Below are 16,803 nucleotides of genomic sequence, written 5' to 3' on the forward strand. Positions count from 1 at the left end.
GCTTTTTTTTTTCAGTCATCAGTTGTCGCCACACACTTTGTTCTCGAGCCAGCTCACAGAAAGAAAATGAACTGACCGCGTTAGGGAGAAAGCGCAGTCTGCAATAATTCGACGCTATTTTATGACAATGATCTGCGCGGAAGTGCAGTCTTTGTCAAAAGTATATACACCCGAAGGAGTCTGCTTCTGAGTCCTGAAGTGCGGCTCCTATTGCTTGCTCGGGGACCCTAATGTCCGGAAGTCGGGAAGAACTTAAGTCCTCAACCCTCCGAAACTTCGGACTGTCATATGGGCTAAAGGACCCCGCTATACGGCTTGGAAGCAGACCCCTTGGGCTGCATATTTTTTACAATGACTGCACATTATCTCCCCATTTTCAACCATGCTTATCGTTTTGGCCCGTGTGCTTCCCATTTGTTAACGACTTACCTATTACAGGCCGCGAGGGACGTTCGTCGAAGCTTTGTAAAGAAAAGAAAATGCAACCAATCTTGAATTGCTGCAGCTTTCTGATTGCTCTCCGTGCTCGAATATTCGATGGGATTCGTTCCCGAACACCGCTGAAATACTAAAGCAACGTTCCTTCAGCAGCACTGTGCTCGGGTAGGTGTCGCTCCGGTCAAGTATGATTAAATGTAGCGATATATCTACTGACGGCTAATTTTTTTCTTGTGCTTACCGCAGCTTGAAAATGGTGTGAAGACCCGCAATTTTTGTTGGATCAGCTTTAATCGGCGCCCTATTTCGTGCTCCGAACCAGCTCGTCAAGTAAAACGAATTGATTATGCTAGCAAATACAACCTGAAGTAATTCAACTCTAGAATTGACACCGCGATCTGCCCAGAAATACATGATGTCCCCAATTTCAAGCCTGCTGATCGTACCGGCAAGTTTGTTTCCTCTCATTTGAAGACTTACTTATTACGGGCCGTTAGAGAAGCTCTGGACATGCTTGTGTATAAGTCCTGTAAAGATAAGCGGGGGCAACAAACCTTCTCAGTTCCTGACTCGAAGCACGTCGTATCGGGTGGTCACTTTCTGGCGGCTACGAAAGAACGAAACACGAGTGTGCTGTTTGACTGATGACAACAGGCAAGACCTCTATTCAGGTTCTGCATATGGTTGCCATGACAGAGGCCATAAGTAATCACTAGCTGAAAGGCAATCGCAATGGAATTGAACGGGAGTGATACCAAACTAAGGATGTCTCGTAGCTCAAGGGAGCGAGCCATCGGTTCAGCGTAATCGAACTGTTGAAGTAGAAAGAGCGTTGTGTGGGTGCAAATCAGCAACACCTCTACCTGCACAGATAAGCTTGGAGGTTTCAAACTTCGTAGTGGCGCCCGCATACTAAAATTAACGCTTATACGGTGTCTGGACTCTGTCACAATATATAGCGCTCCGCCAGTGCCACGTAAACACAAGCGAGGACGGGAGGAATAGACCGTACGATGTTCTGCTCTATTCACGCATTAAACGAGAAATTCATAATGGAACATCGCCTTTCGCTTATAATATCTGAGTATACTGACGAGGTCGGTAACAACAATAACTGAAATGTGACCGTACACATGTTAGCGCTATGCCATTTATGCACAGAAATACGGTTACCTAGGAGACATTTGAGAAGGCTAAATATTTAATTTACTTCCTCCCTTTCTCATCTTAATATCGGAATGAAGGGCACTATCATAGGTGACTCCAAATTAGGGAAAGTTTCACAATAACGACCAACACTAATCAAAATCCGTAAGTAAGCTAAAATCACACCTGCGTAAGTCACTGTTCTAATATACGTGCTGGAAATAACGTACGCGATTACAGCGCGGCGTTTCTAGATGGGCAGACTTGCACGGACCCACCTTAATGCTTTGCACTGGAGTGCACGAGTGCTGAGTGAAAGTATCGAAAATTTTCAAATTTGTACAGCTGCAAATTGCAGATAAGGGCGCTCGACTGCTTCGGCCTTTCGAAAGCAGTGAAGCCTTTGGGCTCCGCAACCTGCACGACCCTCACCCTACCTTCGTTTTCTGCCTGTGTTGCGCACGCTCACCTTCCATCTCTTGACCGGTCCTTCGACCGTCTCAGTTGCGGATATGTAGTGCGTCAGTCTATACCGTCCGCTATGCGGTAGCGATTTAGTTTTGTAGCGATAGCTACACTACGCCAGCCACTTCGCGAGGTCAGCCTGGCTGCACGCTCAGCCGTGGCACCACCGCTCTGCCAGCTGTGAGCATGCGCGGAGTGAGGTCATAGCCCGCAGCTGGTGTGCGCGCCGCGCGCCTCGCCGCTGCACCGACGGCGGAGGCGACACCGCCCGCCTCGTCAGTTGTGCGCATGCCCGGATTGACGTCAGAGCACGCAGCTGGTGTGCGCGCCGCGCGCCTACATTACACTAGATTTCGAGCCTTCATCGTAGCGGCGCCGTGGCCACCGTGGCAGCTGCCGGCGGCGTGGCGCGTCAGCGAAACCAAGTGGGGTGGTGAGTGGAGAGGGGGAAAGGAAGGAGAGAGAGAGAATCACGTTCAGGGACGAATATGAAGAAGGAACGCCCAGCGAAACGCAGCGGCGAAAGGCTGACATTGCAATTTCGACTGAGCGAGTTCCACTCGGGCAGCTGTAGCTATCGCGTCACTCCAGGTTTAACCAGAGCTAAATCACAGCCATTTCTATGTTTATTGGCTTTAACGTCCCAAAGCGGCTCAGACTATGGGGACGCCGTTGTAGATGTCTCCGGATGATTTTTGACCAACCCGTGTTCTTTAACTACACCGACATGGTGCAGCACACGGGCCTCTAGAATTTCGCTCCATCGAAATGCGACCACATCTGCCGGGATCAAACCCGCGTGTTTCAGGTCAGCTGCCGAGCACCGTTAAACAGCACTGAGCCATTGCGGCGGCTAAGCGCGGACTGGTGCACGTTTGACTGATTGCGTGTATGTGCAGAAAACGCCCATTTGCCGCTGCTCAACATCCTGCCTGGAGGCTAGATAGGCACATTATACAATTTTAGAGCGCTAGCTGTAATTAGCTCGTTCTTCAATTTCACGCCGCCGTCCGCAGCGCCACCTGCCAACGGAGGTAGATGGCAGAAATGTCATCCCCCTCTCCTCTTCTAAGGGAGAAGGCGGAGACGAAAAGCGGGAGAGAGAAGGAGAGAGGGCGGAAGTGTACGGTTGCAAAACTTTAGAGCCGAGATGTGAGATAGATACTGCGCCATTTCCTTTACCCAACAACCAATTTTCAATTCTTTGCTCAACAATCAGGGGAGAAGACCGAAAGAAAGGAGATGGTGAATGGTGGCGGTGTCGTTACAAAAACTTCTTTAGACAGCCTGTAGACTCTCCATGCACTTCTGTCTATAAAGTCTATAGACTGTCTATAGACGAACCCTAGAGAACTGTCTATGGACAATACAAATTCGATAGACAGTCAATAGGCAGTCAGTAGATTTATGGTCATACACTTTTAGTGGACTTTTGTCTCTAGACAGTCTCTAGACTACGAATAGACAAAAATAAATATCTGCTGGAAGGCAGTAGAGCATATAACAACTCTATAGACTGTGTATGGACCGTTTTTAGAAGCGTAGACCAAGTGGCTGAGGCGATCCTGCTTTCCTGCGCTTGGCATTATAAGTACCGTGTTCTTGGTAGAGGCCCTTTCTGGGAAAGCCTCGTTTCAGACGCCTCAGACTCCAAATGCGGTTCGTATTACGCAGCCATCTTTGTTTCGGCGCAGATTGCACATCTATAGTCTTTCTCCGAGCACAATATTCCATCTCTCTTCTATTCGCACGACGCAGTGATAGGCTGGTTGCTGCCAGTCGATATGTCCTTACTGTTTGTTTTCTTCCTTACTACACCCAGTTCCTCACTGCATAGACCTGCAGTTCTGCCGCTGTAATCAGCTGTTGTCCCACACTTCCTTCTCTGATCCTGCTCACCAAATAAATGAACTGAGCGCACCACAAAATGGGATCTTCAACTATCCGACACCAGAAAGGACAATGATCTGTACGGAAGTGCCTAGTTTCCCCACTCTCAGCCGTGTTGATGGCGCTGGCCCGCGGGCTGTCGATAACTTTAGGACTTACCTATTAAGGGCCACGAGAGCTGCTCCGTACTTCCGTGAGTCGGATTCCTGCAAAGGTAAGAGGGCGACAGAGTTTCGTAGCGGGACCCACCTCTTATCGTGCGGCTTCTTTCCGGCGGCGACGCAAGATTGCAGAGCTGCTGTACTATTGGACTGATCAAGGCACACAAGGACTATATGAAGGTTCAGCATATGGTTGCTGTTGACAAGAGGCCATAAGTAATCAGTAGCTGAAAGGCAGGCAGCCTGCAATTGAATCCGTGTGATGCACAGGCATGAATGTAGCATAGCTGAAGGAACCGTGCATTTAGATCACCGGAGCCAAATCATTCCAGACGACTGAATTATGGCTCCGTCCACCTATATTTCATCTTGCTCAGAGAAGCTTGGAGGTTTCCAACTGCGCTGTGGTTCCTATGCAAACGCCTTTCTAAAAAAAGTAGCGCTTGCGGACGATTAAGAAGGCCCAAGAAGTGCACATTATTTACGCTCTATAATTACTTTGCTTCTGAAGAGTGTCAAACCACACTATTTATTCTGCAACAAAGTTGACCAGCCAGTAAAGGCAGAGAACACAGAGATAGAACACCAAACTGGAGGGTTTGACGATAAGAAGCAGAGTTTTCTAAAGAAGACAAAGGGAAATAAAAAGGGAAAAGAAAAACATCTTTTTAAAGATTAATGTAGGCGATGACCTCGTGAAAACAATTACGGCAATGGGATGCTATTGACAATTCATAATGACTATTAAAGCGCTAGCTAGGATGAGGCACCTAGCAAAGCAAAGAACGACAAACGGATTAGTGCACAACATTAATCAATACGAACACGCCCATTTTTTAGTTGCCTCAGGGCTGGCAATTGTTCAGATATCATTAGGTTAAATAACGATAGTTGCCAAGTAATAAAATCGAAAAGACTTAAGTTTCTTGTTTACATTCTCTCCTTAATCCTCACACCGCCCAAGGGAACGCAATTGCTTCAGCAAAATTCATTCTGGTCTTTGACAGGGATTGTAAAAACAAAGCCAAATACGTAACATCAAGTAATAAATGGTCCGTAGAACTGAATATTAAAAGAGACCATTGGAAATTGCTCAGGTGATTACACAGCGAAGGCTCTAAGTGCTGGGACTTCGCGACTACGATCATTTGCACTGAACTGCGCAAAATTCCAATACAGTTTACTGAAAAAATATTTGTTGCGCAGAACAGCAAGCAGCGGTTATACAGAGTACTTCACCTGATACTTTACATAATTTTTAAAAACAGACTACTTGAGTTAGAAGAGCGCTTTTTTCCGGATTAGCGTTGTCAGGAACGTAGTACATCAGAAGACAACAACGACGAGCTAACTACCAGGATGGTTAACTAATACTGAGTTGTTAATTTTTAAGCATTGCTTTTGGGCTCCTTAATACCCGGCGTGACACCTGCATGAAGTGATATTCATATCAGGATTTACAATTTCGAAAACACTGTTACCCTCGGCATTGTGGCCCAACAAATTTCGGCTATTTCGACGAGTTACGCGCACTGGAGAGGCTGCTTTGCCTGCAAGCTTCTCGAAAGCGCATGTATTTTGGTGCGATTTAGTGAAAATTTGTCAAGCCACAGCGCTGAGGGTGACCGCGTTTTTGAAATTCTAAAACCTATGTTTATTAAATACGGTGGACTTCAGACCTCTTAATGATTACGGAGCCTCACTGTGATAGTTAAAAATTTAACTATATTAGTATTAGTCAACCACTATGCTAGTTAGCACGTGTTAGCTGTATTCTGAATTACTGCACCGCTGACAGTGCTATGCGAAAAAAGCGTTCTTCTAACTGAAAATGCCTATTTTAAAAAAAAATTGTGTATAGTCTTAGGTGAAACACCCTGTATATTAGTCGAGAACAAGCCTTATCTGCGCGCATGCGAAAGCTCCATGCTAAAGCTTTTACCATTAGCCATTTTAAAATTATTTCTTCCTGTTACCATCACTAGGTGGTGTGAAATAAAATGTTAGGTCCTTAACACCACCGGTTTGTTATTTTTTGTATAAAATCCAGCACAAGACAATTTTGTATACCTTGCGTTTGGCGCATGATGGCCTTAGCTGCCTATGTGTCATAAAACCTAACACGCAACACAATACTCTCCCCTATCCGCTAAACGCAGTGGTAGTGACCCGTTTGGTGCTGGTCGACACGCCCATGCCTTTGCAGCTCTTCGTTAGTACAGCAACATGCACGGATGTACTGGGTTCTGCCTTTTACCAGCTGAATGCAGTGTAGTGCGGGAATTTTGAATTGCAATATCCGCTGCCGAACCAACGTCACAAGCTCTGCGGGTATCCTAGCTGCTACACGCTTATTTTTCGTCTGTCTTTACACATGAAATTCTACTCTCTTCTGTCTGCACGCGCTAGTGTTGTACTGTGTTAAAACTCTGCGGGAGCTTTTAAAAAGTCCTCCCACAAAAGTGTATTACTGCGCCCCGCATAACGTGTGCTGCGCAAGCTTCGCCGAATAATTCGATGAAAACATGAAGTGATATGAACAGACACAGTTGTCAGTGCAAATCACAATCAAGACAGTCTGGCGTTCAGTTGCTCAACCACACAGTTAATATTTTCAATCATGGCGATCCATTTTAATCGGCCTTAACGTCCCAAAGCGAAATGTTGGCAATGAAGAACCACATGCAAATAGGGAAAAGCAGGGCTTCAAGGGATGGATTTTACAGGAAGTAGGACTAACAGCGACAAGGAAGTAGCATTTCTCTAACGGCCTGACCAACATTAAGAGCAGGAGTCTTCTCCGCTTCCTGCACGAAAATACCTCACATTAGTTCCTACAGTATACAGCGGGCCCAAGTATCCCTTTATAAAAACTGCGCGAAAACAATGAGGTGAGGGCAGTGGTAAGGTAAGTAGAAAGATGTTGGACAGGCAGGAGGCGGCTTCAATAGCTCCGAAGGAAAGATCAGCGAGGATCCGTACTGCAAAACACCTACGCGCACACCTTCAGCTGTTGTTGCGGAAAAGGAAACCATGATAGACCTGCAGCACTGGGTCAGGGCTTTCACATGTTGCGACGTAAGGAGTGGAGCTCGCTTCCGCTTAAAAGAGGAGGGGAGCTCCGGAAGAGCTGGCGATAAACTGATTTGGCGCGTGAAAAGTAGGACAGCATGGCTCTATGAGCTTTGTGACAGAATGGAAGTTTTAAATAAGTCATACATAGCACAGAGCCCAAATCGCGGTCTAGCTCAAAAAGGCTGCCCCAATCTCTGTCTTCGTCTTCGCTTTTTTTTTTACAGAGTTGCCAGGGTGGCATAGCCACGTCAGGCTATTTCTAGGGTCTGCAATCTGTTTTGAACTGTACTTTAGAAATAAAGACAGGAAGAAAGAAAGCAAGGAAAGAACGAAATGAAGAAAGCGAGGCAAGAAAGAAAGAATGAAAGAGAGAGAGAAAGAAAGAAATGAAAAAAAGAAGAAAAAAGTAAAAGAAAGAAAGAGAGAAAGAAAGGAAGGAAGAAAAAAAAGGAAGGAATGAAGAAAGAATGAAAGACAGAAAGAAAGAAATAAACAAAGAAAGCATTCGAACTGCTGCAGTCCCGACCATATTTCAGCTCTCTGAGTAGATCAAATGGTTATCAAAGTATGAATATCGATACCACTATTATTGGAGAGCCTTATCACCGTCATACGGTAAGCACGCTAACTACGTTAACGTTGCTACCCTGGAGTAGCACGCCAGGCCGACAACCAGGCCGACCTCTCCTGTTCCATTAAAGTTCTCCTCCTCCTCCTACGGCCAGCGCAGCAACGGTAGCTACGGCAACGCGTTAGTATACTGGCCGTGGTGCTATGCTACCACTGGGTTTCTCAAGAGTTAAATGTCATCCGTAGCCGAATGATAATGCGACCTTTATGTATAAAGGTATACTTTCAAAACGTAAGCCTAAGGCTCAAAACCGGTTCAACGCTGGTTAGTGAACGGGCTCGTCGGAACAGAGAATTGACAAAATTCCGCCACACTTTCTCTTATTTTTTCAGCGCTGAATCTTGGCCTAGGGGTTATGTTACGACATAGTCCTACAGAGCATGCGTCCCATGATGCCATCCGGCCGGAGGTAGCGCGCGATTTGGCTCAACAGGTTAGCGACTCTGAGGGAGATCGAAGAAGGGTAGGCGAGATACAGCATGAAGCTATCAAGCATGATGCCACGAAATATCGCAATTGACAACCACTTCCGGAATAGGAAGAAAAGGATGGACGTCAATGAAGTTGAAAGCTGTTCTCAGGTAAAGAAAGCTGCTGGCAGAGCAGACATTCTTGGAGAAGGTGTTTGTCGCGTGAATAGATAAGAGGAGCCAGAGGGCGTATATTGCAGTGTTCTGTTTCGTGCACCTTTCTTTCGGATCTCTGTGATTGCTGTCGTCTGTCGCGGCCTCCATCACCTGAAAGCCACGATCAACGACAAACAACAAGAACAGAAAACTGAAAGAAACGCTGCCAAAATATGGCAACAGGATATAGCCCTTGGCGGCCCCATGATCACTGCGCAGGCTACAATATTTCTACAATATTGGGACGTCACATTCCCCCCCCCCCCCCCCCCCGGAACGCCCCTCCGCACAGATTGCGGACGAGAAGTCCGCGAAGAGACTTCAAGCTCAATGAAGTGGTTCGTGATAAAGTTTTAATCGGACTCTAACGAAGAGACAACAATGGCCAATCTGTTTCTACTACTACAATTCCTAATGGAACTCAGATTTAAGGATATGCTGTAATGCAACTACACTTTTAAGCTACATTTTGCAAAAATGCAGGGCTTTTAAATGCTTCCTTTCATTCCAATACCAAATGCGATCTTTTACTTCTTCAGTTTAGTGGCATTTAATCTGTAGTTTTTAAGTGTCCGTGAAGTTCAAAATAACACGCTTGCAATGTATACGTTTGGAAAGCCCTAATGAAAGCCCATGTTACTGAATGCCTGCCACACGAGTCATGTCACTTCATGTTTGACTTAATGACATTGAATCTAAATGTAATTTATACTTCCTAAAGGCAAACATTCGACAGACGCCAATCTGGAGTCGCCCCTGATGAAGGAAGCGAGTAGACTGATACGTCGTGTCATGGTAAGTTCGATGACGTTCTTTACCCACAGCAATTAAACTCAACTTATGCGTATCGAATGTTTTGATACAAACACGTGTTATCACCTTGCCTGGTGCTTGACACTTGCCTTGCTCACCCACACGTCTTACTCATACAGGAAAGCACAACCATTTCTCAGAAACAAATAAATATAACAATTTAATGCCTCAAAGGTAAATTCACAAAGGGCAAATTCTAGCACAAAACCAGCGACAAACATTCGGAAGAAAGTGACCAGGCTAACGCAAACAATAAAAAACCTACACAGGGTGACCGAAAGGTGACCGATAGAATTTCGCAAGTTCAGGAAGTGGATTCGTTTTAGATGGTGTTCCTTCAAAGCTACAGTAGCAGGGACTACACCCGCGATTTTCGCGAAAAAAAGTGTTGTTCTCGTCTCAGTAATTAATACCGGCGAGCTGTAGTCTTTGTGTTTGGTTCACATGGTGTTGCTTCATAAGCGGTAGGCACACCAGGTACAGTGGTACTTTCTACACAAACAGGCCTTGCTCCCGGCCTCCAGATCCCAGTTGAAGGGGCTAGCTTCTCGCTGGCAGTTGCACTATATTTTGTGATTGGGCGGTTGAGGCTCTTCGCACCTCAAGCCAACTGTTATGGTCGGGTGCTGTTGAACGCTGCGTATTGCGCCACGGAGTAAGTCTGCACCGTCTTGAATCGCGGGAACACCATGCGATTGCCGTCAGCCGAGGACCCCACTATGCGACCCGTGTTGAAGCCGTCGGCGTACTTCTTATGACGGGCCTCGTGAATAGCAGGGTAGTCGTTCGATTTCTCGAGCAGGACACCAGCAGAGGACCAGTGCAGCTCATTCTCGAAGATGCCCTCGTTGCTGTAAAGTGTCCGCCGGGGAGGAAACGGCACAAAGGCGTAGAAGAACTCGATGTCCACAGACACCGCCTTTCGTGTCGCATCGATACCGGCCTCGGCACTCCAGGCCTGCATGAGCTCGTAGGCAACGCGGCAGAACTGCGTGAGGAATAAGACAAACTGATCATCGAAGTAGGAAAATAATTCTGTGGGCACTTGGCGATCTGAAGTGCTCGAGGCGAAAGCCTTTCAGCGCCCACTTTGGCTGCTTCTTTTAATCTTTCATTTATTTTCAAATTTTCATTAAAACTTTTTTAAGTTCCTTTGTTTCAATTTTTTATGTAGTTATTTAGTTCTTCATTTTTATTTTACTTTGTTTTCATTTTGTATTTATATTTATTCATTTATCTAATTACTAATTGATGCCTAATTACACATTAATGACTGATTTCTAAATAATGATTATATACTAATCGCCCATTACTCAGTAATTGCTAAGAGAATATGGGTTACAGCATCCATGCCATTGATGACATCATGGTGTGACAGATTTCGCGGACGGACGGACGGACAACGATGAGCCATTGAAGGCTTTCGCATTAAAAAACGCTACTTCCGCTCCAACTTCTCTAATTGATATAGAACCTTTACCAAGGCGACCACATCAGAGTGAGAGGTTCAAGTTCATGCAGACTGGCTGGCTACAGCACATCCCTTATGGCCCGACTCACAAGTGGTAACATCATCTGCTGTCAGCATATCATATGCAATATGTGCTCTGGTTAGGTTGACAAGGACTGATTTAACGGCAACACGAATGGTTACAGCACGGACTCTCTCCTTGTCAAATTATTGCCGATTATTTTTAGTGACCCAGGTGGCTCAGCGCTCTCAGAAACACGGCGCAGAACGCTACGCGGGCAGGCGCAACTAACGATAGAAGCGAATGGGTCAATTGGAATCGACTCCACCAAAGGGCTATACTTAAATACAACAGGTTAACACCATTTCCGCTTTGGGCAACCACAACAGCCTTAGCCTGCAATCTTGTGGCTGGCCTGGTTAATTTTAGGGCTGAGCGGCAGGTTGAATTTAATCCAACATTAAACTGAAACAGTGGTCCTGCAGGACCCACGATGCAAACATGAGAATGTTGGCTCCATAGTTAGAGTTGTACAGGTAGGTGTAAACTTCTGGATGCTTTCAGAAGGTAGTTACAAGATTGTACGGCCAAAAAAGAAATTCATGATGCAACAATTTTCATGGATGCACTTCTGCAGGGGAAGGTCTTGCTTGTGGAAAACAAGATGCGCGAAGCTGACAACTCACACTACAAGAATACCTGTTTGGATATCCTCCAGCAAGCAGCATTTTCTTACCGGCTGCTGGAAGAGCATGTCCAAGTCATAGAAGCTGCCAATGAGATTGGTGTAGCCAAAAAGTATAGTTTTTTACCTCCAGGTGTTTTAACCGCTTCGTATAGTACGTAAAAAAAGTAAAACTTAGAAAGAAGCAGCATTTTAAACAAGTTCATTGGGACCAAGACAGGTAAACTGTGTAATGAAATAAACTTCTAAGAAACTGCTACAAATTCGATTCATTTAAAACTTTGCAATTCGCCCTTTTTGTACATATTTAGGAATTTAAAACTCAATTAAAACTTCTGCCTAAAAAATTCGTTTTTATCAAGCGAAAGATATATGCCTCCCTACTCTGAGCAACAGCCAATTATACTACATTCTTTCCACTGCAGCGACAAGAGGCACCGTCATCAAATCTTTGGTTTGGCTGAAAAATAGGAAGAGATGTAATCGTAGCCCTGCTTGAAAAATCTGGTTCACGCTCAGTGACTAAATATAATCCCATGCAGACTTCCAGTCTTCCTGTCTTTCACCGATATCACCTGTGGGCTTGGCATCTGAATATGACGCATCAGCTCCCGATCAGCCGCCTGCTGGCAGTATTGTTCGAGATGTGACGTCGACAAGAGCTTCAGCTATAAAAGAAGGCCTGCACAGCTTCATCTTCAGTGGGCATGGCGGACCGCGCCGGAACATCGCACTAAGCATGCCTCCGTTCTTGCTTATGCAGGTCAGTGTCGGTTATGCTTACAGAAGTGACGACCCCTTTTTGCTGGTCCTGCCGAGCCCACGGCGTGTTGTTTGTATAGCATACGAGTGTCTACACGTTTGTGAACTCCTCTTGTGTGGAGATGTTGAAAGTAACCCGGGTCCTGATGTACAGGTAATGTTTGATAAGATTTTGGAAAACCAGAAGTGCATACAGCAGGACGTGTCTGATCTGAAAATTCTGCATGAAAAGATTAATACAGCTTTCATTTTCCTGTCTGATCGTCTAATTCAAGTAGAAAAATCTGTCGAGCAACACTTGAATTCTGCTCGTCAGTCTCTTCATATGCAAAACCAAAAATTGGTCGGTTTGGAAGATCGTAACAGGCGCGCAAACATAGTCATTTATGGAGTATCAGAAAAAGAGGAAGAAACTGAAGAAGATTTAAAGCAAACCGTTCTTAACGAAGTATTTCACAAGCAGCTTGATGTCTATGCTTCATCAGTAGACCATTTCCTCAGACTTGGTAAATCAACCAATAAAAAGAGGCCAATAATAGTTCATTTCCAAGATCTTGATGAAAAGAACGCCGTGTTTAAAAACATAGGGAAACTAAAAGGCACTGGCATTTACATTCAGAACGACTACTCTCAGGAAACATTACGAAAACACAAGTTACTCTGGCAGTCAGCTCGAAAGGAAAATGATGACGGCCATAAAGTGAGGTTAGTTCACGATAGACTGATTGTCGACAATGAAACGTTTGTCTGGAACGACGCATCGAATAGCCGTACTAAAATCGCCTCGGACCCTGCACGGAACTCCGACTGACTACCCGCTCGCACTTCTGCAAACTATCGACACTTAACTATTATTAACCTCAATGCTCAGAGCATAGTCAATAAAACAGAATCGCTTGAAGTCTTTCTGATCACTCATAGTCCCCACATAGTTGTGATAACTGAAACTTGGCTTCACTCTGGCGTTAGTGACGACTGCGTTTTTCCTCCCTCTTACCATGTCTTCAGGCGTGATAGGGGTTCCCGCGGCGGCGGCGTCGCTATCCTATTAAAACGTGATACTAAATGTGAGGTTTTGCTAGCAAATAGACAACCATGAAAGTTTATTCCTAAAGGTTAATTACGTTGGTCACACTTTCATTCTGGGCGCGCTGTATAGGCCTCCAGATTCTGGTCCTGACTATATGCGCAAATTGCAGGATCATATGTATTCATTTAGGAACAGTAAAATCATTATTTCTGGAGACTTTAATATTCCAAATATGAATTGGTGTACTGGATCTTTTGAACCTTCTGAAAATGCAGACATAATTTCAGACCTAATGATTGCTCATGACCTTGTACAAGTTGTAACTGAGCCAACAAGGGTGCTAGGAATGTGCAATTCCGTTTTAGACTTAGTATTTGTCAGCCGCTTGTTTTCTGTACACATGTCTTCTGTATTGGAGGGAATATCAGATCACAGACTGGTACTTGTTTCTGTAATAATTTTCCTTTTGTGATAAACCGCGCAAAAATTTGCATAAAGATATAAGAGACTTTTCACGTGCAAATGATGAATCAGTACTTGATTATTTAGACATTGCGTTTGACAGATTTTCGGGTGAAGATGTTTCAGTTCTGTGGGATACTTTCAAGGAGCACTCTGAATTTTGTCTGTTGAATTTCATTTCAGACAAAAAAAAAGCTGTAAAGAAAAAGAATCCGTGGGTTAATCGCCACATTATTCATCTCAAACGTAAAGTAAAGCGCCTGAAGCGCTCGAAATGGGCAAACATAGATCTTTTAGCAGAACTTGCAGCTGAACTTTCTTCGAATATTAGATTTGCCAGGAAACGGTACTTCACAGAATGTCTCCCGGAACTCATAAAAAGTAACCCTGCTAAGTTTTGGAATCATATCAGAGAGTCTCATAAGCCGATCGAGCAAATAGTTGCGAATGGATGCGTTTTTAGGTGCTAAATGGGCATTGCCACTGCTTTTAATAATTATTTCCACTCTGTATTCTCAGCTGATGGAAATGAAAATGACGTTTTTTTTTTTTGCGATCCCTTTGAACCTTTAGACATTGTATCTGATGGGGGTGCCATTGAAATGCTACTCCGATTAGATACGAAGTGTTCTTCCGGCCCAGACGGCATCCCTAATGCATTTTTGCGGCGCTATGCTGAATCATTGTCTCGTTTTTTGTCCAAAATATTTCGTGCTTCCTTATCTTCTTGCTCCCTGCCGCCTGATTGGCTGACAGGGAACGTTATTCCTGTTTATAAAAATGATGATCGACTCTGTGTAAACAACTAACGCCCAATCTCTCTAACGACATCCTGTTGTAAGCTTATTGAACATATTATTGCCAGTCATATACTTGCAATATTAAACAGTAATGGTGCGTTAAACCCTTCTCAGCACGGCTTTAGGAAAGGATTCTCTACTACTACCCAACTGATAATAGCCATTCATAATTTCAGTGCAGCTTTAGACAAGTCAGGCCAAATTGATGTTTTATTTTTAGATTTTGCCAAAGACTTTGACAAGGTACCACATAACAAACTTCTTTTAAAACTGAAGCTCATTGGTGTACCACCTCCGCTCATTGCTTGGATTGCAGCTTATCTACAACACAGGACGCAGTTTGTGGACATTGGCGGTAGTTGTTCCCCCCGCTCCCTGTAACCTCTGGGGTCCCTCAGGGAAGTGTGCTTGGTCCTCTACTTTTTTTAATTTATGTAAATGATCTAGTTTACGGTATTAACCCAGCTGTTAAGATTGCTTTGTTTGCCGATGATTGCATGATATATACTCCGGTATCTTCCGTTTCTGACCAGGAACATTTAGATAATGCTCTGCTTAGTGTCGTTTCCTGGAGTGAAAAATGGGGTATGGAAATAAATACTCAGAAGACTGTGCTCTTGCGGATAACAAGGAAGAAAAATCCGTTTTCCTTCAACTATTGCATTAATGGCGTTCCGGTTAAAGAAGTGCCAAGGTATAAGTATCTTGGTATTGTAATAAACTCACAACTAAAATGGAATGACCATATAGACCACATTAAATCCTCAGATTTACGTAAACTTGGTTTTCTTCGCAATAAACTTAGGGGTGCACCTAGCAGCTGCAAGCTATTAGCCTATAATACGCTTATAAGACCAAAACTTGAATATGCCGCCATCGCTTGAGACCCCCATGCAAAAAAGACATAGCAGAATTAGAAAAAATACAGAGACGCGCAGTACGTTTCACATTTAATAGATACAAGAGAACTGATTCCCCATCTTCGTTAATGGCAGCAAATTATATTAAATCACTTCACGTCAGACGCAAGACAGCCCGCCTATCCTTCATTCACCAGCTAATCCATGGAAAACTAGGCATTTCTCCAGTCCCCTATGTGCAGTTTTCAGAAACGCGTAGAACTCGTCGTCATCATGATCACACCTTAGCACCATACTTCGCGCATACTAACACTTTTAAATTTTCTTTTTTTCCACAAACGATTCACGAATGGAACGCCCTGCCTCTACAGGTGATGTCGGCTGTTGATTTTGACAAGGCACTCTGTGAGCTATTTTAAATATATGTACTACATTACACAATTTTATTGTTCTGTGTTTTACGATGTCACTGTTGTTGTGTTGAGTGAATGTATTTTTCTGCCCTCCCTGCCTAGACTCAAATGAGGGTCTGCAGTATTGTGGAAATAAATAAATAAATAGATCCGAGCGCCTCTGTGAATGTATGATGTTCAACAAAAATTTAAAACTGCTACTTTGATTATCTGAAGATAGGAAAATGAGAAATACCTTTTTTAAAACAGGATACAAGAAACACGTAATTAGATGCTGTGCAACCATAGTGACTCCTGCTATACTAGTCACTAAAGTAATGACTAAGTGGCGGATACCCTTGTCACGAAGTGTAAAAAGTTTTGTTAACCAGGAGTTTGTTGAAACTTTTGTGGCACGGTCTTCAGAGCGCTTGTGACAAAGTGAGTGAGTGGGTGAGTAGGCGAATGGAGATCACAGTAAGCCGCTGGCCTCACCCCGGAGGAGAGGCCGCAGACCAGCTGATCAGATTCGGCCAGAAGGAAGATGTCGGTTAGCGCGCCATTCAGGGCAGAGCTTTGCCTCCGGGCTTTCAAGTCAAAGGCATGTCTTGCAGACTTCTGGTTCGATATAACCTTGTAGCCTGGAAACCTTAGTGAAAAAAGAAAAAAATCCCGTCCATTATCAAAACAAGTATAACGGCATGACTGCTTAATATAGATACTTCGGTACCGTAAAAAACCGCCCTTAATGGGAGTCTTGCGTAATGAGAAAATGTAAAGAAAACAAAAAAAATGGTTTAAACTTTGGTTAATCCTGGTGAGAAGCGAAAGCTTCCACGGTGGGCAGATTGTGATGACGTCAGTAGGTGACATGACCTGCCACGTGACACCACGGGACTTTTGTCAAGTGACTGCACTGATGCTGCCCTCTTGAAAACTTAACTTAGTGAAGCTTTCGCTTCAAAAAAGTTGGCGGTGGTTTAGCTCCGGTTAAACCTGGAGTGACGCGATAGCTACAGCTGGCTGAGTGGAACTTGCTCAGTTGAATTGCAAAGTTAGTCTTTCGCTGGTGCATTCCGCTGGGCGTTCCTTTTT

The 16,803-nt window shown here is 44.4% G+C and overlaps 2 protein-coding genes across 2 annotated transcripts in view; both read right to left on the reverse strand.

Annotated features, from left to right (window-relative positions):
• LOC144110406 (uncharacterized) overlaps positions 1 to 4,234 on the reverse strand; it is a 90,794-nt gene extending 86,560 nt beyond the window's left edge. Inside the window, exons 1-2 of the mRNA XM_077643263.1 lie at positions 4,189 to 4,234; positions 430 to 463 (exon numbers count right to left, since the gene is read on the reverse strand). The gene's annotated coding sequence lies outside the window, so the exon portion shown is untranslated. The remainder of the gene's footprint in view (positions 1 to 429; positions 464 to 4,188) is intronic.
• Positions 4,235 to 9,486: 5,252 nt separating this feature from the next.
• LOC144109919 (alpha-(1,6)-fucosyltransferase-like) overlaps positions 9,487 to 16,803 on the reverse strand; it is a 43,573-nt gene continuing 36,256 nt past the window's right edge. The window contains exons 10-11 of the mRNA XM_077642689.1: positions 16,204 to 16,357; positions 9,487 to 10,233 (exon numbers count right to left, since the gene is read on the reverse strand). Coding sequence (XP_077498815.1) covers positions 9,859 to 10,233; positions 16,204 to 16,357 — 529 coding nt within the window. The 3' untranslated portion in view covers positions 9,487 to 9,858. The remainder of the gene's footprint in view (positions 10,234 to 16,203; positions 16,358 to 16,803) is intronic.

This window comes from Amblyomma americanum, chromosome 11, assembly GCF_052857255.1.
Source record: "Amblyomma americanum isolate KBUSLIRL-KWMA chromosome 11, ASM5285725v1, whole genome shotgun sequence".
NCBI classification, from domain to species: Eukaryota; Metazoa; Arthropoda; class Arachnida; order Ixodida; family Ixodidae; genus Amblyomma; species Amblyomma americanum.